At 36.1% G+C, this 25,487-nt stretch overlaps 1 protein-coding gene across 5 annotated transcripts in view; it reads left to right on the top strand.

Annotated features, from left to right (window-relative positions):
• NEK1 (NIMA related kinase 1) overlaps nt 1–25,487 on the top strand; it is a 194,621-nt gene that overhangs the window by 17,352 nt on the left and 151,782 nt on the right. For all 5 annotated transcript variants that reach the window (XM_025384760.1, XM_025384758.1, XM_025384756.1 and 2 more), the window contains 7 exons: nt 3,558–3,641; nt 4,902–4,969; nt 5,677–5,763; nt 6,811–6,865; nt 8,884–9,084; nt 13,561–13,621; nt 17,093–17,244. In XM_025384760.1, coding sequence (XP_025240545.1) covers nt 3,558–3,641; nt 4,902–4,969; nt 5,677–5,763; nt 6,811–6,865; nt 8,884–9,084; nt 13,561–13,621; nt 17,093–17,244 — 708 coding nt within the window. The remainder of the gene's footprint in view (nt 1–3,557; nt 3,642–4,901; nt 4,970–5,676; nt 5,764–6,810; nt 6,866–8,883; nt 9,085–13,560; nt 13,622–17,092; nt 17,245–25,487) is intronic.

The following is a 25,487-nucleotide window of genomic DNA, read 5'->3' as shown; positions in this document are numbered from 1 at the left end:
AACAGGTAACATTCTTTGGTTACTTAATCAAAGTGACAAAATACTGTGAAATATAGATGAAGGAAATAAAATTATAAGGATCTTCACAGTGAGGAACCTTTGTTCAAAAAACATAATCAAATGCTAAAATCCGTATAAAGCAGAGAAAATTATTCTGGTAGACATGAAATATCTACTCTTTGAGCAAATTACACAGACAGTAAATGGTAAGGTTTCTTTCTTCTAGTTAGGAGCTCCAAGATCAGTTTACTATTCTAATAGAGAAGCCAAGTTAAAGTTTTTCCATTAATATAATGTTTGGCAATAAAAGCTTCTCGTGCCTTTAAAAAATTAATGAATCAACCCATCAAAACTGAGCATACTTTGGGAAAATTCTAACACATTTTATTACACATAGAAATCTCAGTTTTGGAGCAGAGAAGATGGATTATAGTAGTGCTTGGTGCTATAAGGCAGTCTGCACTAATGCAAAATAACATACAACTGTAATTCAGACAATTATAATTACTGTATGGTGCTTGGTATAATACAACATAACATTTGAATTTAAAAGTCTTCTGAACAAGAGAATCCCATTTTTGAAACAGTATTTTGTAAATATTAATATAGAAGTAATGTGTACAATGAAATAAAAAGCACAGATTAGAAGCAGGGTTACAATTTTAAAGGGCTTCCCTCTCCTCCAAGTCCTACCCGATGTAGTCGAACCCTAATGTAGCAAGAGTCTGAGCTAGGGTAGACAAAGGGAATGAAAATGTAACATTTATATTTTATAAACTGTGCCTTCCTTCTCTGCTTTGCTTATATTTTCCATCAAAAACTGAGCTCAGGAATCACCTCCTCTGTCCAGCTTTATTTTATCACCTCCAGGCTGCATTGGCTCTCCTCTATGCTTCTTCAACTCAGCGCATTACCTACCTTTAATTACTGGTTTACTTACCCATCTCCCTCTATAGTCTTTGATATGGATCAATAAACAATGGCCTGTGAACCAACTTTGGCCCCCTCTCTCTGTTTGTAAATAAAGTTTTATTAGAACACAGCTAAACTTAATTGTTTACTTGTAATCTGTGGTTGCTTTTGTGCTATAGTGGAAGAGTTGAGTTGAGACAGAAACCATCTGGCCTGCAAAGCCTAAAATATTTACTGTCTGGCCATTTACAGAATACATTTGCTGACCTCTGGTCTCTGAGCTCTTTCATTAACTTTTTTTTGCTAGTTCCTGCACATATCTGGTACATTTTTGGTACTGAATAAATTTTTTGTCAAATTAAGAAGTACAAGTACGGGAAATTTAGTAATAGAAGAACACTGTGAAATGAGACATGAGTGATTTCTAAGATGTGTTCCATTTCTACTGGTAAACTCCATTTTATCAGTAATACTCAACATAATTTTCACTTTCTTTTTCCTTACCTCTCCCTTGATGAATTAATTGCTGTCTTATTGTATCTATCTCTGTTAAAAAACTTATGCAATTATTATAGTTACTTGTGAGTATATTCCTTACCACTGTACGGACTCCTTAGAGAACTGTTTTTGATCTCTGTACTTAAAATGCCTTACATGAGTATAGAAAGTACCTTAACAATCTGTGTAATCCTCATTAAATATCTATAGAACAGAAGTAAGAGTTAAAAAAAAAAAAAGAAAATAGTTTTTTAAAAAAGAAAAATGCTTAACAGGTAAAGTAAAAAGTAAACATGTTACCTTTCATTCCCTCTTCTGCAAATCCACTTCCCTGAGGTAAACACTGTTAACTGATTGGCAGTTATCCTTTGATGCTTCCTTCCTTTATTCCTTCTTTCCTTCCTCAGTGCACACACACAATTAAATAGAGTTCAGGTATGGAATATAAGCATATTTTTTTTAAATAGAGTTATACTATGCATACTGTTTTGGAACTTCCTTTTCTCACTTAATAGTATGTAAACAGTATACACAGAAGTGCTTCATTCTTGTCAGTGACTGCATAGAATTTCTGGTATAGTGAACATTCAGATTGTTTATATTTTTGGGTTCTGGCTAACAGTGCTATAGTAAACATCTTACATATGTCGTTTTATATTTCTGATAATATTTGTAGGATAAATTTGAAATTGAAATTGCTGTTTCAAATGGTATGTGAATTTAAAATTTTCACATATTTTGACAAATGATTATAATTAACCTTTTCACAAACACCTGTGAGAAAAAGCTTATTTCCCAACATTCTGACCAACAGTATGTATTATTTCATTTTAAGCAAGATAATATAGTATCTTAATTTTTTTTTTTAATTTGGCAGGGAGTTTAGTACCTTACATATGTGTTTTTTGACCATTTTTTCCACCTGTCATTTCCTTCTCCAGTCTTTTGTCCACTTCTTATTTTGCCTGCCAGTACTTTTCTCAGTGATTTGAATAACTTTTGCATCTTAGAGAACTAGCAATCTATCATTTATGTTGCAGGTATTTTCTCAAATTATTATTAAACTTGATTGTGTGTATTTTGCTCTACAGTTGTTTTAAGTTGTATGTAGTCAACTTTATCAGTCTTTGTCTTATGACTTAAGCATTTTATGTCATATTTTGAAAGTCCTGCTTTAGTCAGTTATTATAGATAATTAACTTATGTTTCCTTTTGTTATTTTATGGTTTTTTTTTTTTTTTTTTTAGTTTAAAAATGCCGTGTACTTGGAATTATTTTGATGTTAACAATGAGATAGAAATTAAGCCTTTTTATTTCCAAGTGGCCATCTCCAGAAAAGAGTGTTTACGTTATAATAAATGTGGGAAGAGAAAAAAGTCAGAGATGTCTTCCAAATTTCTGGCTTGATTTTTTTCCTTTTGTGATTTTTATTTATATTTTTAAAAAGCATTATAGAGGTCAGATTCAGTGGCTTATACCTGTAATCGCAGTACTTTGGGAGGTCAAGGCAGGAGGAACACTTGAATCCTCAGGAACTCCTGAGGCCAGGAGTTCAAGACCACTAGCCTGGGCAACATAGCAGGACCCTGTCTCTATAAAAAAAACAAAAATGAAAAACTAGCTGCCTGTGGTGGCATGCACCTGTAGTCCTAGCCACTTGGAGGCTGAGGCTGGAGGATAATTTAAACCCAGGAGTTTGAGGCTGAAGTGAGCTATGATAACATGACTGCACTCCAGCCTGGGTGATAGAGCAAGACCCTGTCCCTAAAGAAAGGGGAGGGAGGGGTGTTATAGAAAGAAGATGTATTAAAAACAAAGAAGAATCACCTGTTTGTCTTAACATTATAAAATATAAATTATTTCCATTTTCACTCATAAAGTTACTTTCCACATTTGTTTTATTTATAAGAGATGACCCAGTAGCATCTCTTATATTTTGGATTTAGTATGTGGAGAGCTTGTGTTGACTTGAATATCTATTTAATGTCAGTGCCTGCAGAGTTAAAATAAATTGTAACCTAAAATATTTTTTTAAGGTTTTAGTTCCTCTCATCCCTAAATATTCTTGAATTCTTTTAATGGTCAGGGAGAGGCTACTGTGAATTGTAAGTTTTAAAAGAAATGACAGATCTGATTTTTCTTCCTAGATTTTGGACTGGTTTGTACAGATATGTTTGGCCCTGAAACATGTACATGATAGAAAAATTCTTCATCGAGACATTAAATCTCAGGTATGTTATTCTGACACTGATAACTTCTAAATGGATAAAGACATGGAACCTTCATTGTCTTGGGCCAAAAATTTTTGAACCTGATTTAGTATGCATCAAATTATCTGTCTTGTCTCTTCACTCTTATCCTGTTCATCTGCATCTGTATTAGATCTCCTGCTTGCTTCCCATACTCTAAAAATTACTTTCCTTCCCAGTCTCTAAAACTTACAGAACATTTTTTACAACTCCAAAAAGAACCTCATACCTATTAGCAGTGAGTTCCCATTCCCCTCCACCTAGACTCTGGTAACCCCTACTCTACTTTCTGTCTGTGTGGATTGGCCTATTCTGGACGGTTTATATAAATGGATATTATGAAGTATGTGCCTTTGCCTGCCTATGTATGTATGTATGTATGTATGTATGTATTTATCTATCTATATCTATCTATCTATCTATCTGTCTATCTATCTATCTATCTATCTATCGTTTTTGAGACGGAGTCTTGCTCTTTTGCCCAGGCTGGAGTGCAGCAGTGTGATTTCAGGCTCACCACAACCTCCACCTCCTGTCCAAGTGATTCTCCTGCCTCAGCCCCACGAGTAGCTGGGATTTCAGGCACCTGCCACCATGCCTGGCAATTTTTTGTAGTTTTAGTAGAGATGGGGTTTCACCATGTTGGCCAGGCTGATCTTGAACTCCTGACCTCAGGTGATCTGCCTGCCTCAACCTCCCAAAGTGCTAGGATTACAAGTGTGAGCCACTGCGCCTGGCCCCTTTTGCCTGTTTCTAAATCAGACTGTCTTTTTGTTGTCATTGTTGAGTTATGCAAGTCCTTTTCTTGATAAAAGTTTTTTCTCAAATATATGATTTTTAAAAATTTTCTCCCATTTTATGGATTGTCTGTTTTCTTGATGGTGTCCTTTGATGCACAAAAGTTTTTAATTTTGATAGTCCAATCTATCCTTTTACTTTTTTTGCTTGTGCTTTTTGACGTCATATCTAAGAAACGATTCCCTAGCCCAACAGCATGAAGATTTATTCCTATGTTTTTCTGTAGGAGTTTTATATTTTAGTTTTGATATTTAGATCTAGACTCCATTTTGAATTAATTTTTGTGTATGATTTGAGGTAGGGGACTTCATTTATTCTTTTGTATGTAAATATCCAGTTTCTCTAGCATAATTTTTTAAACTGGATTTTAAATTTTAGGAAAAATGTTGACTCAGAACTGGACTGTAACAATATTTCTAAGAATTTTTTTCCTGTCTTTTACAGAACATATTTTTAACTAAAGATGGAACGGTACAACTTGGAGATTTTGGAATTGCTAGAGTTCTTAATAGGTAACATGAATTTTAAACTTTGTTTTGATACAATGTTTTCAGCAAACCTTCAATCCATGATGATGTATATGTGATAATTTATAGTATCTTTAAGTATGTTGTTTACTGGGATGTTGCTTTATTGGGACATGTTCTGAGAAAGGCATCATTAGGTGATTTTGTCAGTGTGTGAATATTGTAGAGTGTACTTACACAAACCTAGATGATAGAGTGTACTACACAGGCAGGCTGTATGGTATAGCCTATTGTTTCTAGGCTACAAACCTGTACAGCATGGTCTGTAGTGAATACTGTAAGAAATTGTAACACAATGGTATATATTTAAACATAGAAAAGATAAAATATAAAAGATAAAAAATGATATTCCTTTATGGGACACTTACCGTGAATGGAGTTTGCTGGACTGGAAGTTGCTTTCTGTGAGTGAGTGAGTGGTGAGTGAATGTGAAGACATAGCACATTTCTGTATGCTACGGTAGAGTTTATAAACACTGTACACTTAGGCTATACTAAATTTATTAAAAAATAAAGTAATTGTTCTACAATGTATGTCAGTCACCATGTCACTAGGTTATAGGAATTTTTCAGCTTCATTATAATCTTATGACACCAGCATCATATAAGTGATCTGTTGTAGACCAAAAGCAACATTAATGTGGCACATGACTGTGTCTTAAACTTCTCCAATAATTTTTTTTTTCTTCTAGTACTGTAGAGCTGGCTCGAACTTGCATAGGGACCCCATACTACTTGTCACCTGAAATCTGTGAAAACAAACCTTACAATAATAAAAGGTATTTAAAATGATACTCATTGTATGATGTATTTCCTTTCAATCTTTTTGTTGTCATGTTTATTAACCTTTAGAATACTATTCTAATATCAGTAATACATACATGTAAACATATATGTATATATAAAATGTTGTTAATATATGGTGAGGGGAATTGTAAAAAAGCTATTTGATTATCTTGCTGGAAGAACCACAGAAAGAATCACCTTATTATTTATGTTATAACTGAAAGTAGAGTGCTTTCTTTGGTCTTTTTCTTCGTGATAGTCACTTCTTATTGAATTATTGCTAATATTTCTTGAACACACTGTAAGCCAGGTAGTGTTTTGAGTTCTATGTATTCTCTTAGTCTTCACAATGAGTTTGGGAGATGTAGGTATTAATCATTCCTCCTCCTCTTATACGGAAACCAAATGCAGAGAGAGGCAAAGTAACGTCTTTGAAATCCTTGAGTCAAATAAGTGGTGGAATCAGCATCCAAACTAGGTGTCTGGCTCCCAAGCCCATATTTCTAATCACAGCACTGTAGTCTGGCTAGCGGACTATATAATATGTGGGTAGAAAGAGCAATTCTACCATTAAATTCCAGCTACCCTTTATTTTCTCTCTCTAATTGGAAAATCCCAACCAAGATAACATTGGTCAGTAGCTGTGGCAAATTACTTAATAAATTTTTAATGTCCATTAAATTAATATTTTGTTTTATAATTTTTAAATCATGGTATTTTACAAATAATTGAAAAAAAGTTTGAGTTTTATGAAATAAAAATAAATAGAATTTACATGAATTTTTTTGGTATTGTTCTTTTAAATATTAAATTTCTTTAATGAAGCTTCAAAGTAATTGTTGGGGCAACCATTTTCTTTTTCCAATCTGAGAGAGCTACTTTTGTCATTTGGTTATGGTTGAAATTTTTAGTTTTAAAGGAAATTTTTTCTGGAGCACATATTTTTCCAAAACACTTTTATGCTGTTTATGTTTCCTTTAAATCAAAAAATTTTAAAGTATCATTTCTTAGAGGAAATTTCTCATTTTTATCTTCTCTAGTGACATTTGGGCTCTGGGGTGTGTCCTTTATGAGCTGTGTACACTTAAACATGCTGTAAGTAGAAGTTTCTGAAATATTTTTAAAGTTATGTTAAAAAGCGCCTATAATGTTTTTATTATATTTTAAGTTCTGTTATCTTTCAGATAACCCTCATCCTAGAAATTCTTCTCTATGTCCGTTTTTACATTTCTCATTTTTTCTGAAGTATAAATTGATTTTCCCTTAATATATATGCGTATCTAGTATATTTGCTATTTTATAATATTTCATGCTGTTTTCCAGAAAATTATTTCTAATGACAAAAATGAATTTTGCTGTTTTCTTAATGTTAAATTTAGTATAAAGTTGATATTCTAGCTTAACAAATTTTACTAGTTTCATTTTAGTGAATTCTTTCATAACACCCAGACTGATTTGGAATTGAACTAATTTAAAGAATTTCATTCAATATACTCATTGATGACTTTTACCAATTTAAGTAATCATTAATTCAGAGTATTTAAAATTTTTACTTTTGAGACTTTTTTTTTTAATAACGTGTAGCACACTAAAAAAGGGGAGAGTTGTTGTCCTAAGTAGGTTTAATCTTAATAAAGCAGTTTTTTGAAATGGAAAGTGATTAACATTTTTTTACCCACTGATTAAACAATATTGTATTTTCATTACAGAAAACTTCAGAAAATAGATGAAAATATAAATAAGTGAATAAGGATCATAAACATTTCTTCCAGCCAGTATTGACTACCTGTAAAATGAAAAATTTTTTTTCTTCCCCAAAAGTTTGATTAGATTTTATAAGAAGTTTTATAACCTGATTTTATTGCTTAATACTATTTGGGGAATATTTTTTCTTGTCATTCTTTTTAATGGTTGCATACTCTTTTACTATATTGCCTTAGATTTTTTTTTTTTCTTGCTTAAGGAAAAAAGCATAAGCTGACAAGGTAATGTGGGATGGTAGTTATCAGACGCTTATTTGAAATAATTGATCAGTTTTTCTGCAACACAGTTATTTTAGCTTTAAACCATTGGTTTGTGGGTTTAAAAAAAATCTTTTCGTCTACATTGTCCTGTCACCATCTCTTCTATATTTTGGGATTGTTTACTCTTAAGTAGCATGTGTCTTAAGATACATGAAATCCAGTAACTTACGCTTTGTGAAGAGCATGTCAACTGAGTGATAAATGAAAGTGCATTGGAATAGAGAACCACATCTTTTCTGCATTTAGGATTCCTATTCAGGTGTACAGATGTTTCTATAAGATTGAATTTACTCAGATGACATTTAGGAGAGCTCAACATTTAATAGAACTTTTATAATCACTGATACCTAATTTATAGTACATTTTATTTTCTTAATGTGTATATTAAGATAACATTGTACAGTTGTTCTGTAATATTTTAGTGGAGATATCAAAAGTTTAATATTGCCCTCTTTCAAGACGAAATCTTCAGATTTTAAACTGCCCCACCTCTTGTTTTCTTTTTACTTTAAAGTTTATGTTGTGTTTAATTCTGACATATGTATTCCTATTAAGATATTTTTATACTGCTGATTTTCATAGCTTTTAGGAGCATCGCACGCACACAAAATAGTGAGCATTGTCTGAAAGGAAAGTATTAGTAGTTTTATTTATTAATTTTCCCCCAATGCTTTTAGTTGTGTAGTTAATTTCTTGTTCTAATCATTACAACAGAGGCACTAAAAGGCAGGTCTTAAATGAAGACCAGCAGGTTGTTCTTTTTCTGTTTGTGGTTCTTTGGCCCTAATTTTGCTACCTCTAAGGCATAACCTTTCACCATTTGATTATTGTCATAGTTTATGAAACGTTTATTTAATACATCCCATCTTTAAATATTTTAAATAAGTAAAAATTACTCTTATTTTGTGAGGGCTGATATTAATTTATAGATAACCAACTAAACTTTGCTCTAGAAAACATATTCTAATTATTTGGAAGAGGATGTGTTTCTATTCTATATTGGTAGGAAAAGAACTATTTCTTATTACCAGTATTCTCAGTTTCAATTTATATATGTTTCCTGTATGTTATTTATTTTCTGGACTTTAGTTTGAAGCTGGCAGTATGAAAAACTTGGTACTGAAGATAATATCCGGATCTTTTCCACCTGTGTCTTTGCATTATTCCTATGATCTCCGCAGTTTGGTGTCTCAGTTATTTAAAAGAAATCCTAGGGATAGACCATCAGTCAACTCCATATTGGAGAAAGGTTTTATAGCCAAACGCATTGAAAAGTTTCTCTCACCTCAGGTATGTTCTTTTTCCTTTAAAATTAAACAGTAGGGTTATGTTGCTTAGCTAGAACATGGCCTCCAGTGTAGAGGAGAGCACATCTGGACCTTAGGGGAATGGTGTGCCTTTTTCAGACTAAATTAGTGCCACTTTCCTTTCCGTGCTGTTTCTTTTTCTTCAGATGAGAGTATTGCTCTGTTGTGCAGGCTAGAGTACAATGGCAAAATCATAGCCTACTGCAGCCTCAAACTCCTGGGCTCAAGCAGTCCTTCTGCCTCAGCCTCCTGAGTAGCTGAGACTACAGGTGTGCACCACCACACTCAGCTAATATTTAAAAAAAAAAAAATTTTAGATACGGAGTCTCACTATGTTGTCCAGGCTTGTCTTGAACTCCACCTCAAGTGATGCTCCCACCTTGGCCTTCCAAAGTACTGGGATTGTAGGTGTGAACCAGTTCACCCAGCCTTTCCATTTTTATGTAACTGTTTTGTTAATGTTTGCTTTCCAGTTATGCATTATTCCTCTTTTCTCTGGATTTCTAACTGTAAAATTACTGAGCATTTCTATGCTTCACTTTCCTCACCTGTGAGCAAAGGGATTGTTGAATGTATCTGTGAGGTTGTTATGAGAATTAAAAGTGATAATACACATAAAGTGCTTAATGTCTAGCATGTAAGTGCTCAAAATATTTAATGTCTTAAATATTACCTACATATCAATGTATTTTACTAATACACATTTTTTTTTTAATTCTTTTTGAGACAGGTTGTAGTTCTGTTGCCCAGGCTAGAATGCAGTGGCATGATCACAGCTCACTGCAACTGCCACCTCCTGGGCTCAAGCCATCCTCTCGTCTCAGTCTCCCAAGTAGCTGGGATTATAGGCACATGTCACCATGCCCAGTAAATTTTTGTATTTTTTGTAGTGACAGGGTCTCACCATATTGCCCGGGCTGATCTCGAACTCCTCAGTTCAAGTGATCTGCCCACCTCGGCCTCCCAAAGTGCTAGGATTACAGGCATGAGCCACCACGCCCGGCCTATAAATGTATTGTTAACATAATCTATATGATTATAGTTATATTCTTTTTGATAGGAAATGACTAGAAACCATTTATATGTAGGTATACTAGATTACTGACTCATGATTTCTCCTTTAATGCACACATAGGTGCATAATTGTTGAGTTTAACTGAATTTTAATTCCATAAGATTTTTAAAGCAATCTATATCAAATCAGTTAGCATAAGTTATAAAAATGTGATCACCTGAAATTGGAATTGTTTTACTTTTCTGGTTTAGTGCGGCCTTTGTTAAATAACTGTTAACCTCCAGTAAATAAGATATTTAGCAAAACTATAGTTTTGTTATTACTTTTATATGCTCATGGAGGAGAAGGAAGTATCATATGTCCTTCTGGCTTAACAGAACACGCATGTGACCAAATACTCTTCAGAAAACAGAGATGTTGATTTTACTGTTGCTACCAGGAGAATGCATTAGTATGCAAGAAAACCAACTAACATTTGGAGATTAAAGGTTACTTGTATAGGTCATAGCAACAGCCTCTGAAACGTGGGTGTCTTAAAAGACTCCTTTGTTATAAATAACGTTTGCGAGGACACTTTTATTATGTAGTGTACTATTGTTTTTTTGGCAGCCACTAGAGAATAAACAATGACTTCATTTAGTCTTGCTGAGGTTTCTCTCTCCCCATACCAGGAGTTGGGACATATAGTCTCAAGGCTGAGGTACTGGAATTTAGCTAGCTAGCAATGAAAGAGAAAATATTCAAGCTTAAAATGTGCAAAACTTATAATATGAAAAGAAACAAGGGGAGATTGTGATTATTCACAAATGGAATATTTGACGTTATGTGTTAGTATATACATAGACCCTACTTGTTACTATTTAAGCACCACTTAGATTTCATTCTTCATGAAGACCTTTATCTGCTGTTCCTCAGATTTATTTTCTACTATATATCACTTGTTGTTTAAAGATAAAAACCTTTATCTGCTGTTCCTCAGATTTATTTTCTACTATATATCTACTTGTACTTAGGTGAGACGCTTTGTGACACTTTCGTTTGTTTGTTTGTTTGAGGATGGAGTCTCACTCTGTCACCCAGGCTGGAGTGCAGTGGCGCAGTCTCAACTCACTGCAGCCTGCACCTCTGGAGCTAAAGCAGTCCTCCCTCCTCTCAGCCTGCTGATAGTTGTGATATATTTTTTTAAAGACTATAACTGTGAAACAATTAATGAGCTTTACTGTAACATATGAACTATTATTTCCAGTATCACTATAATGCTCCCTATCATTTTAGTACCTAATCCTCTCAAGACCATCAGCCATGGTTGATAGGGCCTAGTTTTTAGTCTTCTGCACTCTGGCAACATCTTCCTGGATATGGCTTGAAAAACTTTGGATAAGTTCTGATTCATTAGGAATATAGGGGCTGTCCAGTGGAATGCTCTGTGACAATGAAAATGCTCTATATCTGCATTGTTCAATGTTGCAGCCACTAGCCACATGTGGTTAGTAAGCACTTGAAATGTCCTTGGTATAACTGAAAAGCTTCTCTCATATATATATCTATATATCTATATATATATCTTAAATTTTAATTCAAATAGGTGCATGTGGGTAGTGGCTACTCTATTGGACAATACAACATAGGGATTTCAGGATCTTCTTGGATTCTGTATGTCCCATCTCTCAATTCACATGAGCATTACCACAGGAAAAGAAAGACTTCTCCAACAGTGGAAGAAATGATTCGATTTAGGGACAAGATTGAGATCATAAACCACCTGTTTTCTTCCAAGAGAAAGAAAAGGAAAAAAAATGCATTTTTTGAGAAGGGAACACACATTCACATAGTTGCCCTAAATTGCCTGTGAGCCAGACTTGGCTGTTACATTTGTCTGCTAACGAAAAGGTTCTCAAACTTGAGCATGCATCAGAATCACCTAGAGGGCATTGCTGAGTCTCACCACCACAGTCTTGGTTTCAGTAATTTTAAGGTGGAGCCTGACAGTTTGCATATTTACTGAGTTCCAGATGATGCTGATCCTGCTGGTATGAGACTTTGAGAACTGCTCTAGGGGTTTTCTTAATGGAAAAAACGACCCCCTCGGATCAAGTATTTTTTTTGCCTATCGGAGTGTCTGGACCACTGTTACTATAGGAAGATTCTCTCACCAAGGCTCAGTTCTCTTGAAAAAAGAGAAAATTCACTTGCCTTTGCCTTTCCCACAAAGTAAGAAAAAAAAGCTTAAACCAAGTTAGCTCTTTGTTGGTATCATAGTTTTGAACTTAAGGAGAGAAAAATATGGAGTAAGGAGAAAAAATTACTTGCAGAAAATATAAATGATTTTTGTTCCTGATTTATAAATATCTATGTTTATAAATGCTGGAGAATATATAATGGAGAGTTTATACTAATATTAGTATATAAATGGAGACATTTGTTAAATTAAGAATATTTACATATTTATCCAATAACTTAATAAATTAGTTATAATTTATAATTATGAGTTACAAAACTCATTGGAGATGTTAAGCAGATTCAGAGTAAAGTTAAAATAACTGAGAGATTACTAGATAATTTATTTTGATAATGAAGTGATTCTTCAGTAGTTTTGAAGAAAATGAAGGCTATGGATGCACATAGAATATAGAGATTTTTCCAGATAGGTAGTTGTGTTAAATTGCTGAGAGATGAAATAGGCAAGTAATGTATGGATGCCTACCTTGCTCATTAGATTAATTTGAGAAGAAAGCCTCTATCTGGAGAACTAATAAATTTGTGCCCGGCATGGTGGCACATACCTTTAATCTCAGGACTTTGGGACACTAAGGCAGGAGAATCACTTGCTCCCATACATTTGAGACTAGCCTGAGCAACATAAGGAGACCCCCATCTCCATAAAAAATATACCAAAAAAAATTTTTTTTTAATCAGCCTGGCATAGTGACACAGGCCTGTGGTCCCAACTGATTGGAGGCTGAGAGATGGGAGGGTTGCTTGGGCCTGGGAGGTCAAGGCTGCAGTGAGCCATTGTTGTCTCACTGTACTCCAGCCTGAGTGACAAAGTGAGACCCTGTCTCAAAAACATACACCCATAGATACATACATAAATAAGATTGGGAGGGAGTTAGCATGAGAGGAATTTATTGAATGGATTTTTTTTTTAAATTTTTCTTAATTTTTAAAATAGAGATGAGATCTCACTGTGTTGCCAGGGCTGACCTCTAACTCCTGTGCTCAAGTGATCCTCCCCTCGGCCTCCTAAAGAGCTGGGATTTCAGGCATGAACCACGACACCTGGGCTTCTTTTTTTTTTTTTTTTTTCCTTGACTTGGTTTTAGTACAGTTTGGCAACATAAATATTACTGAAAAAGGGGAAAATGTATTATAATTAATGGGTAGGTTTTTTGTTTTGAAAATGTAACATTTTTTCTGATTTTTTTTTCCCTCTTTCAATCTAAGCTTATTGCAGAAGAATTTTGTCTAAAAACGTTTTCAAAGTTTGGATCACAGCCTATACCAGGTAAATGAAATCTGATATGAAACTTTTCATCTGTTTGTGGTAATCAAACCCAATTAAACTGGAAATATATGTTGATACAGTAAGTTGGGATAATTCTAGGATAAATTTAATCCAGAGGAAATGCACCTTAGAATTATTAATGATTTATGGCAATATATAGTTTCTTAATAACAACATTCTCATTTCTTGTCCATTTTATTTAAATGAAATCTGGCCTGAAATCTTATGTCTTTGACGCCTAGCTGATATTTTGAGAATGTTGTTATAGAATTATAAAATGTTCAATTTTGGTATAAATCTTCATATAAAATATTATCTTTTTTTTTTTTTGAGATGAGGTTTCACTCTTGTTGCCCAGGCTGAAGTGCAGTGGCGCGATCTCGGCTCACTGCAACCTCTGCTTCCTGGGTTCAAGCGATTATCTTGCCTCAGCCTCCCAAGTAGCTGGGATTACAGGCATCCACCACCAAGCCCAGCTAATTTTTTGTATTTTTAGTAGAGATGGGGTTTCTCCATGTTGGCCAGGCTGGTCTCAAACTCCTGACCTCAGGTGATCCACCCGCCTCGGCCTGCCAAAGTGCTGGGATTACAGGCGTGAGCCACCATACTCGGTCATAAAATATTTTCTTTGAGAAATATTTCATATTCTGAATTTTTTTAAGTAAGTGAATGTGAAGTCAAGCACTTTATTAAAGATAGGTTTTATTTTAAACAATGTGACCAGTGGTATTAGAATTGTTGTAAGATTATGGATATGGTTATATACTATGTGTGTGTATTTAGGTGTATCTATGTGAGAGGGAAATTATTTTTTTCCTGAATAGAATGATTTCAGAATGGATTTCTAAAATCAATGGAAGTTATTTAATACGTGAAGGGTATATTGTTTTTTAAACGTAATTCTTTGTACTACTCCATTTTGAGTTTGGATAAATTAATAAAAATAGATATCATAAAAATGAACCCATTTAGCTAGAAGTGGTATGACAGTGGGTTCTCAGGAAGGCAAGCTACATTTAGCCCTTCTTTTTTTTTTTTTTTTTTTTTTTTTTGAGATGGAATCTTGCTCTGTCTCCAGGCTGGAGTGCAGTGGTGCGATCTCAGCTCACTGTAACCTCCGCCTCCCAGGTTCAAGGGATTCCCCTGCCTCAGCCTCCCAAGTAGCTGGGAATACAGGTGCCCGCCACCACGCCCGGCTAATTTTTCGTATTTTAGTAGAGATGGGGTTTCACCCTGTTGTCCAGGATGGTCTCAATCTCCTGACCTCATGATCCACCTGCGTTGGCCTCCCAAAGTGCTGAGTTTACAGGCGTGAGCCACCTGCTGCATTTCGCCCTTCTTAAAGACCCTTAGACATCCTCTCATTGCAGAGACCACCAATCCCTGGGAAGTCAACTCACTTAAACAGAATTTACAAGAGACCAAGAATTGGCATGATTTCTCTGGGCAGTGGACAGTCAAGCTTCGTAGAAGTCATATCTTCATCAAAAGGCTCCTTGTCACAAAAGCTAGAAATACCCAGTGTCAGCATGTTCTTTCCATGTGGATAAACCCATATGGGAATTAGAAAGTAATTTGTTGTAAGAGCATTTGGTTGAATGAAATGCTTGATAGGAGTAGTATTACTGATAAATACTTTGTGGCCTCCAGTCCCCTATGTTAAACTTCATGCCATAGGTAGCCTTGTCACTGATCCTGAAAAATGCCCTAAAATCAGATAGACAGTTCTTCCTTTTCTCTGGAAAGTAGATGGGACTGTTCATATCTGTTTCTTAGAAATCTTTATTTTTTATGCTTTTGCGCCTCTAGCCCCTTTTCTGGCATACACCCTATTTCTTTGATTCTATTAACACGTTTAGCCAGGTTGCAGTATTGTGACTCTGTGTGTATATGTGTATGTGTATGCTCTAATTTAATTGTACAGTTGAACTCTCAAAGGGAAATCTTTTTTTGCTCATGCTTCCTGGTTTCTGGGTCAAGATGCAGTTGGAGTATGTGTTTGGAAAACCTTACCGTGTCACATCGTATATCCCATATTGTCAACAAAAATTACTTCTGAATCTCTAAAATGCCGACTTAATGGCTTATATTGTTTTTATTTTTAAAAGTTTACTAAATTATATGAAAAATATTTATTATAAAAATGTTTTAAAAGAAATAAAAATTACCCCAATTTTAACACACAGTTATATTTGATATATTTTTCTGTGATAATATGTGCATAATAACTGCAAATTGAGAATGTATTATTAGAAGTTTTGTTTCTTTTAATTTATACTATTATATGATGAACATTTTCTATTACAATTACATTTTTTTTGAAGAACTGAGTTTAGCCGTAGGATTTCATTTTAAACCAGTTAAATTTTTTTCTCCTTCCCCCCCCTAAAAAGGAAGAACACTTCTGGAAGAAATTGATTTAAATTGATAAATTGATTTAGCACATTATAAAATCCTGAGCTAGAGAGCAGTCTGGAAGTGGAAGAAAGCAAGCTGCTGCTCAGGCTTTAGAAGAGTTTGAGCAGAGGGGTATCTTGGCAGATAATAAAAATAAGAAAGGGAAAGAGGGTTTCAGTAAGTGTTTATATAGACTATACTCTGACTTCTTTTAATATCCTCCAGAGATGTGAGTAAATAGAAGAATTTTCTTTTTATTACCTTAGGATGCTTTTCTTTAACTTATCCCTTCTAAGACTGAACCCCATCTAGGCTTCAATAAGGGTTAAATACATAATACTGTAGGGTTTATTCTTGTGCATGGAGTTTCTCTGATTATTTCTTTAATATCAATTCATAAATAATATTCTTAATATAGATTGCTCTCCAGAAAGTTTAACCAATTTATATTTCTGCCAGCAGTCTATGAGGTACCCATTTTGTGGAACCCTTAGTGATAATGATTGTTTTAAGATAATTTCTTTTTTGAAGGTCTGTAGGTATAGATACCATTCACACATTATATGAAGGAAAAAAGTTGCTTATATTGATGTAATTAATGCTTAACAGTTGCTCTTGATTATCTTCTGATTTTGAAAGTAGTTTCTAAAATGTGAATTTTTAAAAAATTATTTTTAACAGCTCTATTGATACATAACTCACATACCATACAGTTTATACATTTGGTGTCTACAATTAAACGTTTTTTTAAGCATATTTATGTTTAAATTATTTTTAGTATATTCACCAATACGTGCAACCATCACCCACAGTCAATTTTAGGGATTTATTTTTTTATGTTAAAAACTTCAACATGTTAGAGGAATTTGGCTTTTAGCTTCTGTCAAAAAGTGACTTTAGGGTAAAAGAGTTAAGGCATTAGTAAATACTAAGGGATGAATTAAGATATTTGATAGAAAGTTTCAAATACTGTCAATGATTATGAAAATTAAACAGTGCTATCTTGAAGAATTCTGAAAGTAAAGAGTTAATGTAAAGAACTGCAGACAAAATTCTTTGTATCTTTTCGTTTAGCCAAAAGACCAGCTTCAGGACAAAGCTCGATTTCTGTTATGCCTGCTCAGAAAATTACAAAGCCTGCCGCTAAATATGGAATACCTTTAACATATAAGAAATATGGAGAGAAAAAATTATACGAAAAGAAACCACTGCAAAAACATAAACAGGTATGATCATGTTACAGACCGTGTGTTAATAACAAATTCAATTCGATCTTATTTCATTGCAGCCCAATTCAGTTACCTTGATATTATAGGATTGCTTTTATTAAGTTACTAAGGAATGTCCTCCTCCTGTGTTTTACCAATCCTCTAAAACTGAGAAGCCCTACAGGAGTCATAAAAAGTCATTAAGTAAATATATTAAGTAATATAATTAGTGCAATAAAAAGTGAGTGTCATTATAAATGAAATAACTTTTGAACAACCTAAGCAGAGCCGTTTGGGTTCGTGCATAAATGAAATAAATACCTATGACGTTCTTGATAAAAATCTGGAAATATTTGGTATTTGAGAATTCACAGTCAGATAAACAGAATCATAGAGCTGGAAGGAATGTGATCATGTAATCTACTCTATCATATTTCAGATGAAAAATGAAGGCCTGTAGAATTTAAGCAACGTGCCCAAGAACGCAGTGATAGTTGCAGAAATTTGACATTTTATGTCAGTAGCTGTATGCTTTGGTATATGGAACTTGTTTCATTTGGATTACATACACATACATATACATATACACAACCTTAGATATGTATGTATACACACTACTGTAAGATAAACTTTATGTAGTAGGAATGATCAGTCACTTGGTTTAAAATCTGTCATAGGTCAGGTGTGGTGGTTCACACCTGTGATCCCAGCACTTTGGGAGGCCAAGGCGGTTGGATCACCTGAGGTCAGGAGTTCCAGACCAGCCTGGCCAACATGGTGAAACCCTGTCTCTACTAAAAATACAAAAATTAGCCAGGTGTTGTGGCGCACACCTGTAGTCCCAGCTACTCAGGAGGCTGAGGCAGGAGAATCACTTGAACCTGGGAGGCAGAGGTTGCAGTGAGCCAAAGATTGCACCACTGCACTCCAGCTTGGGTGACCATAAGATTCTGTTTCAAAAAAAAAAAACCAAAAATAAAGAAATTTAGCAAAATTATAATAATAAAATGACAGATCGTAAAAAAAAAAATTTTTTTAAGCATACAGTAATAGCAGATACAGGAAGCAGCTGCTATTCTTAGTGCTAAGGCAGAGTACCCAAAGAAGACACAAATTTTAAAAGAAACCCTAACGCCATCCTGAATGAAGGCTGAGATTCAGACCTTACTGGGTAGAGTATGGCAGTAGCTGACTCGATGGCACCACAGTGTGGGGCTGGCAAAGAGGAAAGTGTTCACTGTGGAGCTGACGAAACTCCCTGCGAAACTGCCTGGAGTGTCAGTAGAATGTACTGGGAAGCCACTTGAGGAGGGACTGAACTCACTGGGAAGCCTGCTGGGGTGCCAGTGGAACTGGTCTGATGCTGCTCTAGCTGGGATGCTGGCTGAGGCATCAGCAGAACTCTGTGGGAAGCTGTTCTTGCAGGTGCTGCTGAAACTCACAGGGAAGCTGGTAGGGGCACTGGCCAAACACTCCTGGAAGGTGCCTGTAGGGGTGAGTGCTGCTGTGTGTCCCACTTGCTGCAGTAACAAGAAGAAAGGAAGCATACTAATCAGGAAGAGAAGCTTCTTCCTTTGCAGTGACCCTCTCAATTTTACTGAGAAAGCTTAATATTGTGTTAGCAATCAAAGAGGAAATGTTTACAATGTCCAGCTCTAGCATCACAAGCTGGACAGTGAAGAGTAGATTTGGAGCTGAGGGGCAGTATAACTGGCATGCTGGTTTCATCTATCTTTAAAAAGATGTATTCAAACCTGAGTGGGCCAATTCTATCTTACCCTTTTATCTGTCTTTACTTCAGTCACCACAAGAAGCCTAGGACTCCAGCTTTCCCTCACTGCCTAAATTCTCCCATCACTGTAAGACTCTGGTCATACCCTGATCTGCCCCCACCCCCTGCATAGTTTTCTATAGGTTGGTGCAAAAGTAATTGGGGTTTCTGTCATTGAAAGCAAAACCCCAATTACTTTTGCACCAACCTATAACCTCTTCCCAGAAAACTCTCTTATAGTACATTCTTGGCAAAATCCACTGTATTTTAAACTTCTAAAAATGTCTTCACCTTTTTTGCTTGAAAACCTGGTTTGTCCCTGAACGCACTGTTCTGCAGCTCTCTTACATGCTGGCTGTTTTCTCTCTAATTCCTTAATACTGAGTGAAGACATAGGATGACTTGCTTCTTGTTGCCAGACTTTCCCTGCTGCCTAACCCTGCCATTCTCTTCGTCCCTCTACCTTGATGCTTTTGCTACCAGACTGTATCACCTACTGCTCCTCTGTGTTAGAGTCATTTATAGACCCTTTTTTTTTTTTTTTTTTTTTTTGAAACGGAGTCTCCCTCTGTCGCCCAGGCCAGAGTGCAGTGGCTCAATCTCACAATCTCAGTTTACTGCAAGCTCCGCCTCCTGGGTTCACGCCATTCTCCACCTCAGCCTCCCGAGTAGCGAGTAGCGGGGACTACAGGCGCCCGCCACCACGACCGGCTAATTTTGTTTTTGTATTTTTATTAGAGATGGAGTTTCACCGTATTAGCCAGGATGGTCTCGATCTCCTGACCTCGTGATCCTCCCGCCTCGGCCTCCCAAGGTGCTGGGATTACAGGTGTGAACCACTGCGCCCAGCCAACCCTTGTCTTTTGAAGAGTTTAACACCTGACTCACTGTCCTTCCAACATTGTCATAATTCTTTACAGTTTTAGTATTAAAAAAGATGATACTTCCTATAGAACATGGCCTTTTGTTTTCATTTTCTTTCTTTCTCTTTTCTTTTTCTTTTTTTTTTTTTTTTTTTTTGAGACGGAGTCTCGCTCTGTCTCCCAGGCTGGAGTGCAGTGGCGCGATCTCCACTCACTGCAAGCTCCGCCTCCCGGGTTCACGCCATTCTCCTGCCTCAGCCTCCCGTGTGGCTGGCACTTACAGGCGCCCGCCACGGCGCCCGGCTAATTTTTGTATTTTTAGTAGAGACGGGGTTTCACCGTGTTAGCCAGGATGGTCTCGATCTCCTGACCTTGTGATCCGCCCATCCCGGCCTCCCAAAGTGCTGGGATTACAGGCGTGAGCCACCGCGCCCGGCTTTTTCTTTTTTTTTGAGAAAGAGTCTTGCTGTGTTGCCCAGGCTAGAGGACAGTAGTAGTGCAATCTTGGCTCACTGCTGCCTCCACTTCCTGAGCTCAAGCAAACCACCCTCCTCAGCTTCCTAAGTAGCTGAACCACAGGCCAGTGCCACTACACCCAGCTAATTTTTTATTTTTTGTAGAGGTGGGGTTGCACTATGTTACCCAGGCTTGTCTCAAACTCCTGGGCTCCAGCAGTGCATGCCTTGGCCTCCCAAAGTGCTGGGATTACAGGCATGAGCCACTGCGCCTGGCTTATTTTCTTGATCATTCTCTTTCAAATATCTTGTCTCCCACTTTAACTTAAAAGTCTCACCTATTGCCGTGCCATTAAAATTTTCATTATCAATAATAAGAACTCTTTCTTAGCCTCATTTATAATCATCCCATTCCCTGGTCACCACTTCCTGTGTTTCTAGCTTATTTCTTTAGGAGTCTGCCTCCAAAACATCTGTCCCATTTGGATCCATGAATCCTAATAGCCTCCTTTATTCCTGCCTCTTTGTTTCTATTTTCCTTACCTGGCTTAAATTCCATATTCATTTATAATAATTTCCAAAAGGTCAGCTCTCTTGCCCTCTCTTCCGTTATTACCAATAACCAATAACCAAAAAAACTGAACTTTGTGAAATCCAACTCTCCACTTCCTTTGTGCCTAAACCTGGTCAGTGGAATATGGCTGGAGAAAGCATATGACTATCGTAACTAGTCTAACTTTCAATATGTAACCAACAATGTCAAATTAGCACCTTCTGGTCACACTATTATATTTCCTCAGTGTATTTACTCTTCTACTTCCTAGGTGATTATTTTTTTACCTTCTCTTTGCTTTTCACAAGGACCAATATTTTCTTCCTACTTCACTAAGAAAATAGAAGCAATTGGAAGAAAACTTCCCCACATTTACTTCTGCTAGTCAGTCTTACCTGTTGGCAAATATTTTGCCTTTCTTCCTTTTACTTTGGATGACCTGTTTCTGTTCCCAACTAGGGTCAACTCAACTATTTGTATACTGTGATTCTTTTTTGCCTGCTAAAGGACTTTGCGCTCTTTCTTGCATCATTATCCTTTTTTCTCTCTACTGAATCATTCATGTTAGCAAATAAATATCCTGTATCTTAAGTTTTTTTAAAAAAGAACTTTCCCTTATGTCCTTCCAACTACCTCTCTGTATTTCTGGTCCCTTTAACAACAAAACTTTCCCAAAAGATTGTCTATACTGTCTCCAGTTTATTTCATTTTGAACCCACTTCACTCATGGCTTTCTTTGTCACAGCTGTTATAAAACAGCTATTGTGAAATGGCTCCTGACGTCTGTATTATTAAATCCACGGGTCATTTTTCTTCTTCCTTGACCTCAGTTTTTGATTCACTTGATTGCTCCCTCCTTCTTTCAATATTCTCTTCATTTGAGTCCCTGGTATTACATTCTTCTGATTTTCTTCCTACCTCATTGACTGCTGCTTCTCAGCCTCGTTTGCAAGTTCCTCCTCACCTCCAGGGCTTTTAAATGCTGAGGTGCTCAAGGTCTCAGTCCTCAGATATCTTCTCTTTTGTATCCATACGAACTTTCTAGAGGATAACATGTATATAAACTGAGTCTCAAATTTGTATCTCCACCTTGGACTCCTTTCCTGAACTTGAGACTGATATCTGTCTTAACATCTCCAGTTGTGTATCTAATAGACATCTCAAAATTAACATATATAAAAATGAACTCTTGATTTCATTCTCTCTCCAAATTGATCTTACTTATTTCAGTAAATGGGAACTCTGCCCTTCCATTTGTTCTCATCTTCCATATTGGAGTCATTATTGACTACTCTTTCTACGTCGTATCCTGTCAATTGTGACTTCAAAACGTATTCACAGTCTGACTACTTCTCATTATTTTTACCACTATATTAGTCCTAGCCACCCTCATTTTCCACCAGGGTTATAATATCAATGTCCTGATTAGTCTAACTGCTTTCAGACTTACCCTCTTCAGTCTGCTCTCATGTGAGCAGCCCAAATGTTCCTTTTATGTTGGAAGTCAGATCATTACACTCTCCTGCCTGAAACTTTTCAGTGACTTTTCATCCCACTCAGTAAAAGCCAGGGTCAGCCTGGTGCAGTGGCTCATGGCTGTAATCCCAGCATTTTGGGAGGCGAGCCTCGTGACCTTGATCTCACGAGGTCAAGAGATTGAGACCATCCTGGCCAACATGGTGAAACCCCATCTCTACTAAAAATACAAAAAAAAAAAAAAATTAGCTGGGCATGGAGGTGGGTGCCTGTAATCCCAGCTACTCAGGAGGCTGAGGCAGGAGAATTGCTTGAACCCGCGAGGCGGAGGTTGCAGTTAGCCGAGATCGCACCACTGCCCTCCAGCCCGGCGACAGAGTGAGACTTGATCTCAAAAAAAAAAAAAAAAAAAAAGGCCAGAGTCTTTACAACCATCTACGAAGCCCCTGACAGCCTCATTACTTTTCCAAGCCTCATTTGCTACTCTTCCCTTGCTAGCCGGAGTACAGCCATGCCACACCTGTTGCCCTGCCCTTAAACATGCCAAGTACTTACCTGCAAAAACGAGTTTGTACTTGCTGCTGTCTTTATTTTGAGGTCTGTGCTCAAAACTTGCTTTATGAATAGAGGCTTTCTTGATCACAGTGTATCAAGTAACAACCATCCCTCTACGCCATCCCCACATTTCTAGTCTACTTTACTCTGCTTTGTTTTTCTCCACAATGTTATCCCTTGCTAATCTATTTTCAATTAGTTTATTACCACTTTCCTCCATTACAGTGCAGAAATTCATGAGGGTGGGGATTTTTGTTGTTGTTCACTGATTCTTGGCAAATAGTTCCTGGCCTCAAGTGATCCACCCACCTCGGCCTCCCAAAGTTCTGGGATTACAGATGTGAGCCACCGCAACCAGGCTAAGCTTTTATTCTTAATGTTTAAAAGTAGCTGCTGAGGTGATGGATATCCCAGTTACTCTTATTTGATCATTACACATTGTATGCATGTGTCAGAATATCACATCTATCCCATAAATATGTACAATTATTATGTATCCATTTTTAAAAATAAAATTTAATGTAAAAAACTACTTCAGGTTGAGGTAATGAACAGAAAGTTCTAGAACATTTGAAATTGACTCTGTACATATGTATCTAATTCTTGAAATAGAGACTTGATTTCTGTTAAAGTTATTTCGTTCTTTGAAGTAATTTGAGTAGTATAACTTTGATCTGTAATTTTTTTCTGTGAAGTATGTATTTTAATAAACACTATAATTTTTAGTGTGCTTTGAAGAGTTTTATATAATAAAAGAATAAAACATCACCAGTATTTACACACTGCATTTAATTTTACTTAATTTTGTTGTGGGACTTCCTATGTGTTTTTTGGGGTTTTTTTTTTCTTTTTTTTTTGAGATGGAGTTTTGCTCTTGTCCCCCAGGCTGGAGTGCAATGGCGTGATCTTGGCTCACTGCAACCTCCGCTTCCCAGGTTCAGGCAATTCTCCTGCCTCAGCCTCCCGAGTAGCTGGGATTACAGGCATGTGCCACCATGCCTGACTAATTTTTTTGTATTTTTAGTAGAGATGGGGTTTCACCATGTTGGCCAGGCTGGCCTCGAACTCCTGACCTCAAGTGATCCACCCGCCTCGGCCTCCCAAAGTGCTAGGCATGAGCCACTATGTTATATTCAAATATATATTGCTTGTATTTTTAATATAGCTCAGAAAGTTTATAGATAATTTTCTGTTTTTACTTAGTGTTATATATACTTTTTGTATATTTTTACTTGTGATTATCAGTGGTTGTATTGTATATCATTGATATGAAATCAGTCAGGTTGGTTGGATTCTTATTAATGTTCTTTTTTAAAAAAAAATTGTGCCCTGGATCAAAATTTCTTTGGAAATATGTTTTATGTTTTCTAATAGAGTTCAGTGAAATATGAATTCAAAGTAAATTTATTTCATGGACCGTTTTTAAGATGCTTATTTATTCTAAATGGTTTACAAATGTAATCCATTTTAATGTTTGGAATATATGCACGTAGAGTTCTCTGTCTTCCCAGGGAATAAAACTGCCATTGTGGGGGTAGAGAGAGATGGGAAGTTGGGGGTGTTTGTATCTTTATGTCATTATGTCTGTAAGGAGTACACGCTCGAGTGGACTTGTACAAGCGAGTTACCTTATCTCTTGGCCATGTATCAGCCTGACTGAATGGAGAGATCAGAACTGTTGGTGAATCTGGATAAATGATATCATAGAAAGTCCCTAGTGTTTGGGCAGGATTGTAGCCAAGTGTATAATCTGTTTCTTCATATGGCTGATAGAATCAAGTAATGTGTTGGTTTTCTTAATGTTTTCCTTATTTTCAGTTAATATTCAGTATATACAAACAGCATGCTGTGGAATTTTCAGATTTCAATTGATAATATTCTGAATAATATCTCTACTATCAAATATTCTGAATCATAGGCAAATGATTCAGATGGTAGTCATAAATGTTTTGAATTTCAGGCAGAGTCATTGCCCTCAAACTTCATCAGGCAGACAAATATGGTCTGAGCTAGACCATTGAGAACTAAATAATAATCAGCACTTGAAATATTATATAGCTTAATTTAAAAACATTTCACTGGCTGGGCGCACTGCCTCATGCCTATAATCCCAGCACTTTGGGAGGCCAAGGTGGATGGATCACTTGAGGTCAAGAGTTCAAGACCTGCCTAACCAACATGGCAAAACCCCGTCTCTAGTAAAAATACAAAAATTAGCCAGGCATGGTGACATGTGCCTGTAATCCGGCTACTTGCGAGACTGAGGCAGAAGATTCACTTGAACCTGGTAGGTGGAGGTTGTGGTGAGCAGAGATCACGCCACTTCACTCCAGCCTGGGTGACAGAGCGAGACTCTGTCTCCAAAAAAAAAAAAAAAAGTTTTTTTCTTTTTCACTTAAAACTAAGTTTCTGTGAACAGCAATGTGAAAGTATTTAATGCCACAGAACTGCACACTTAAAAAATGATTAAAATGATAAATTTTGCTTTATGTATTTTACCACAATGAAAGAAAAACAACATTTGAAGAAAAGAAAAAGTAGGATAAAAAAGAAACAGCAATCAATTGTGTGGAAAGTTTTTCAAATCT

The sequence above is a fragment of the Theropithecus gelada genome, chromosome 5, assembly GCF_003255815.1.
Source record: "Theropithecus gelada isolate Dixy chromosome 5, Tgel_1.0, whole genome shotgun sequence".
Lineage (NCBI taxonomy): Eukaryota > Metazoa > Chordata > Mammalia > Primates > Cercopithecidae > Theropithecus > Theropithecus gelada.
This window is presented reverse-complemented; position numbering and strand designations above follow the sequence as displayed.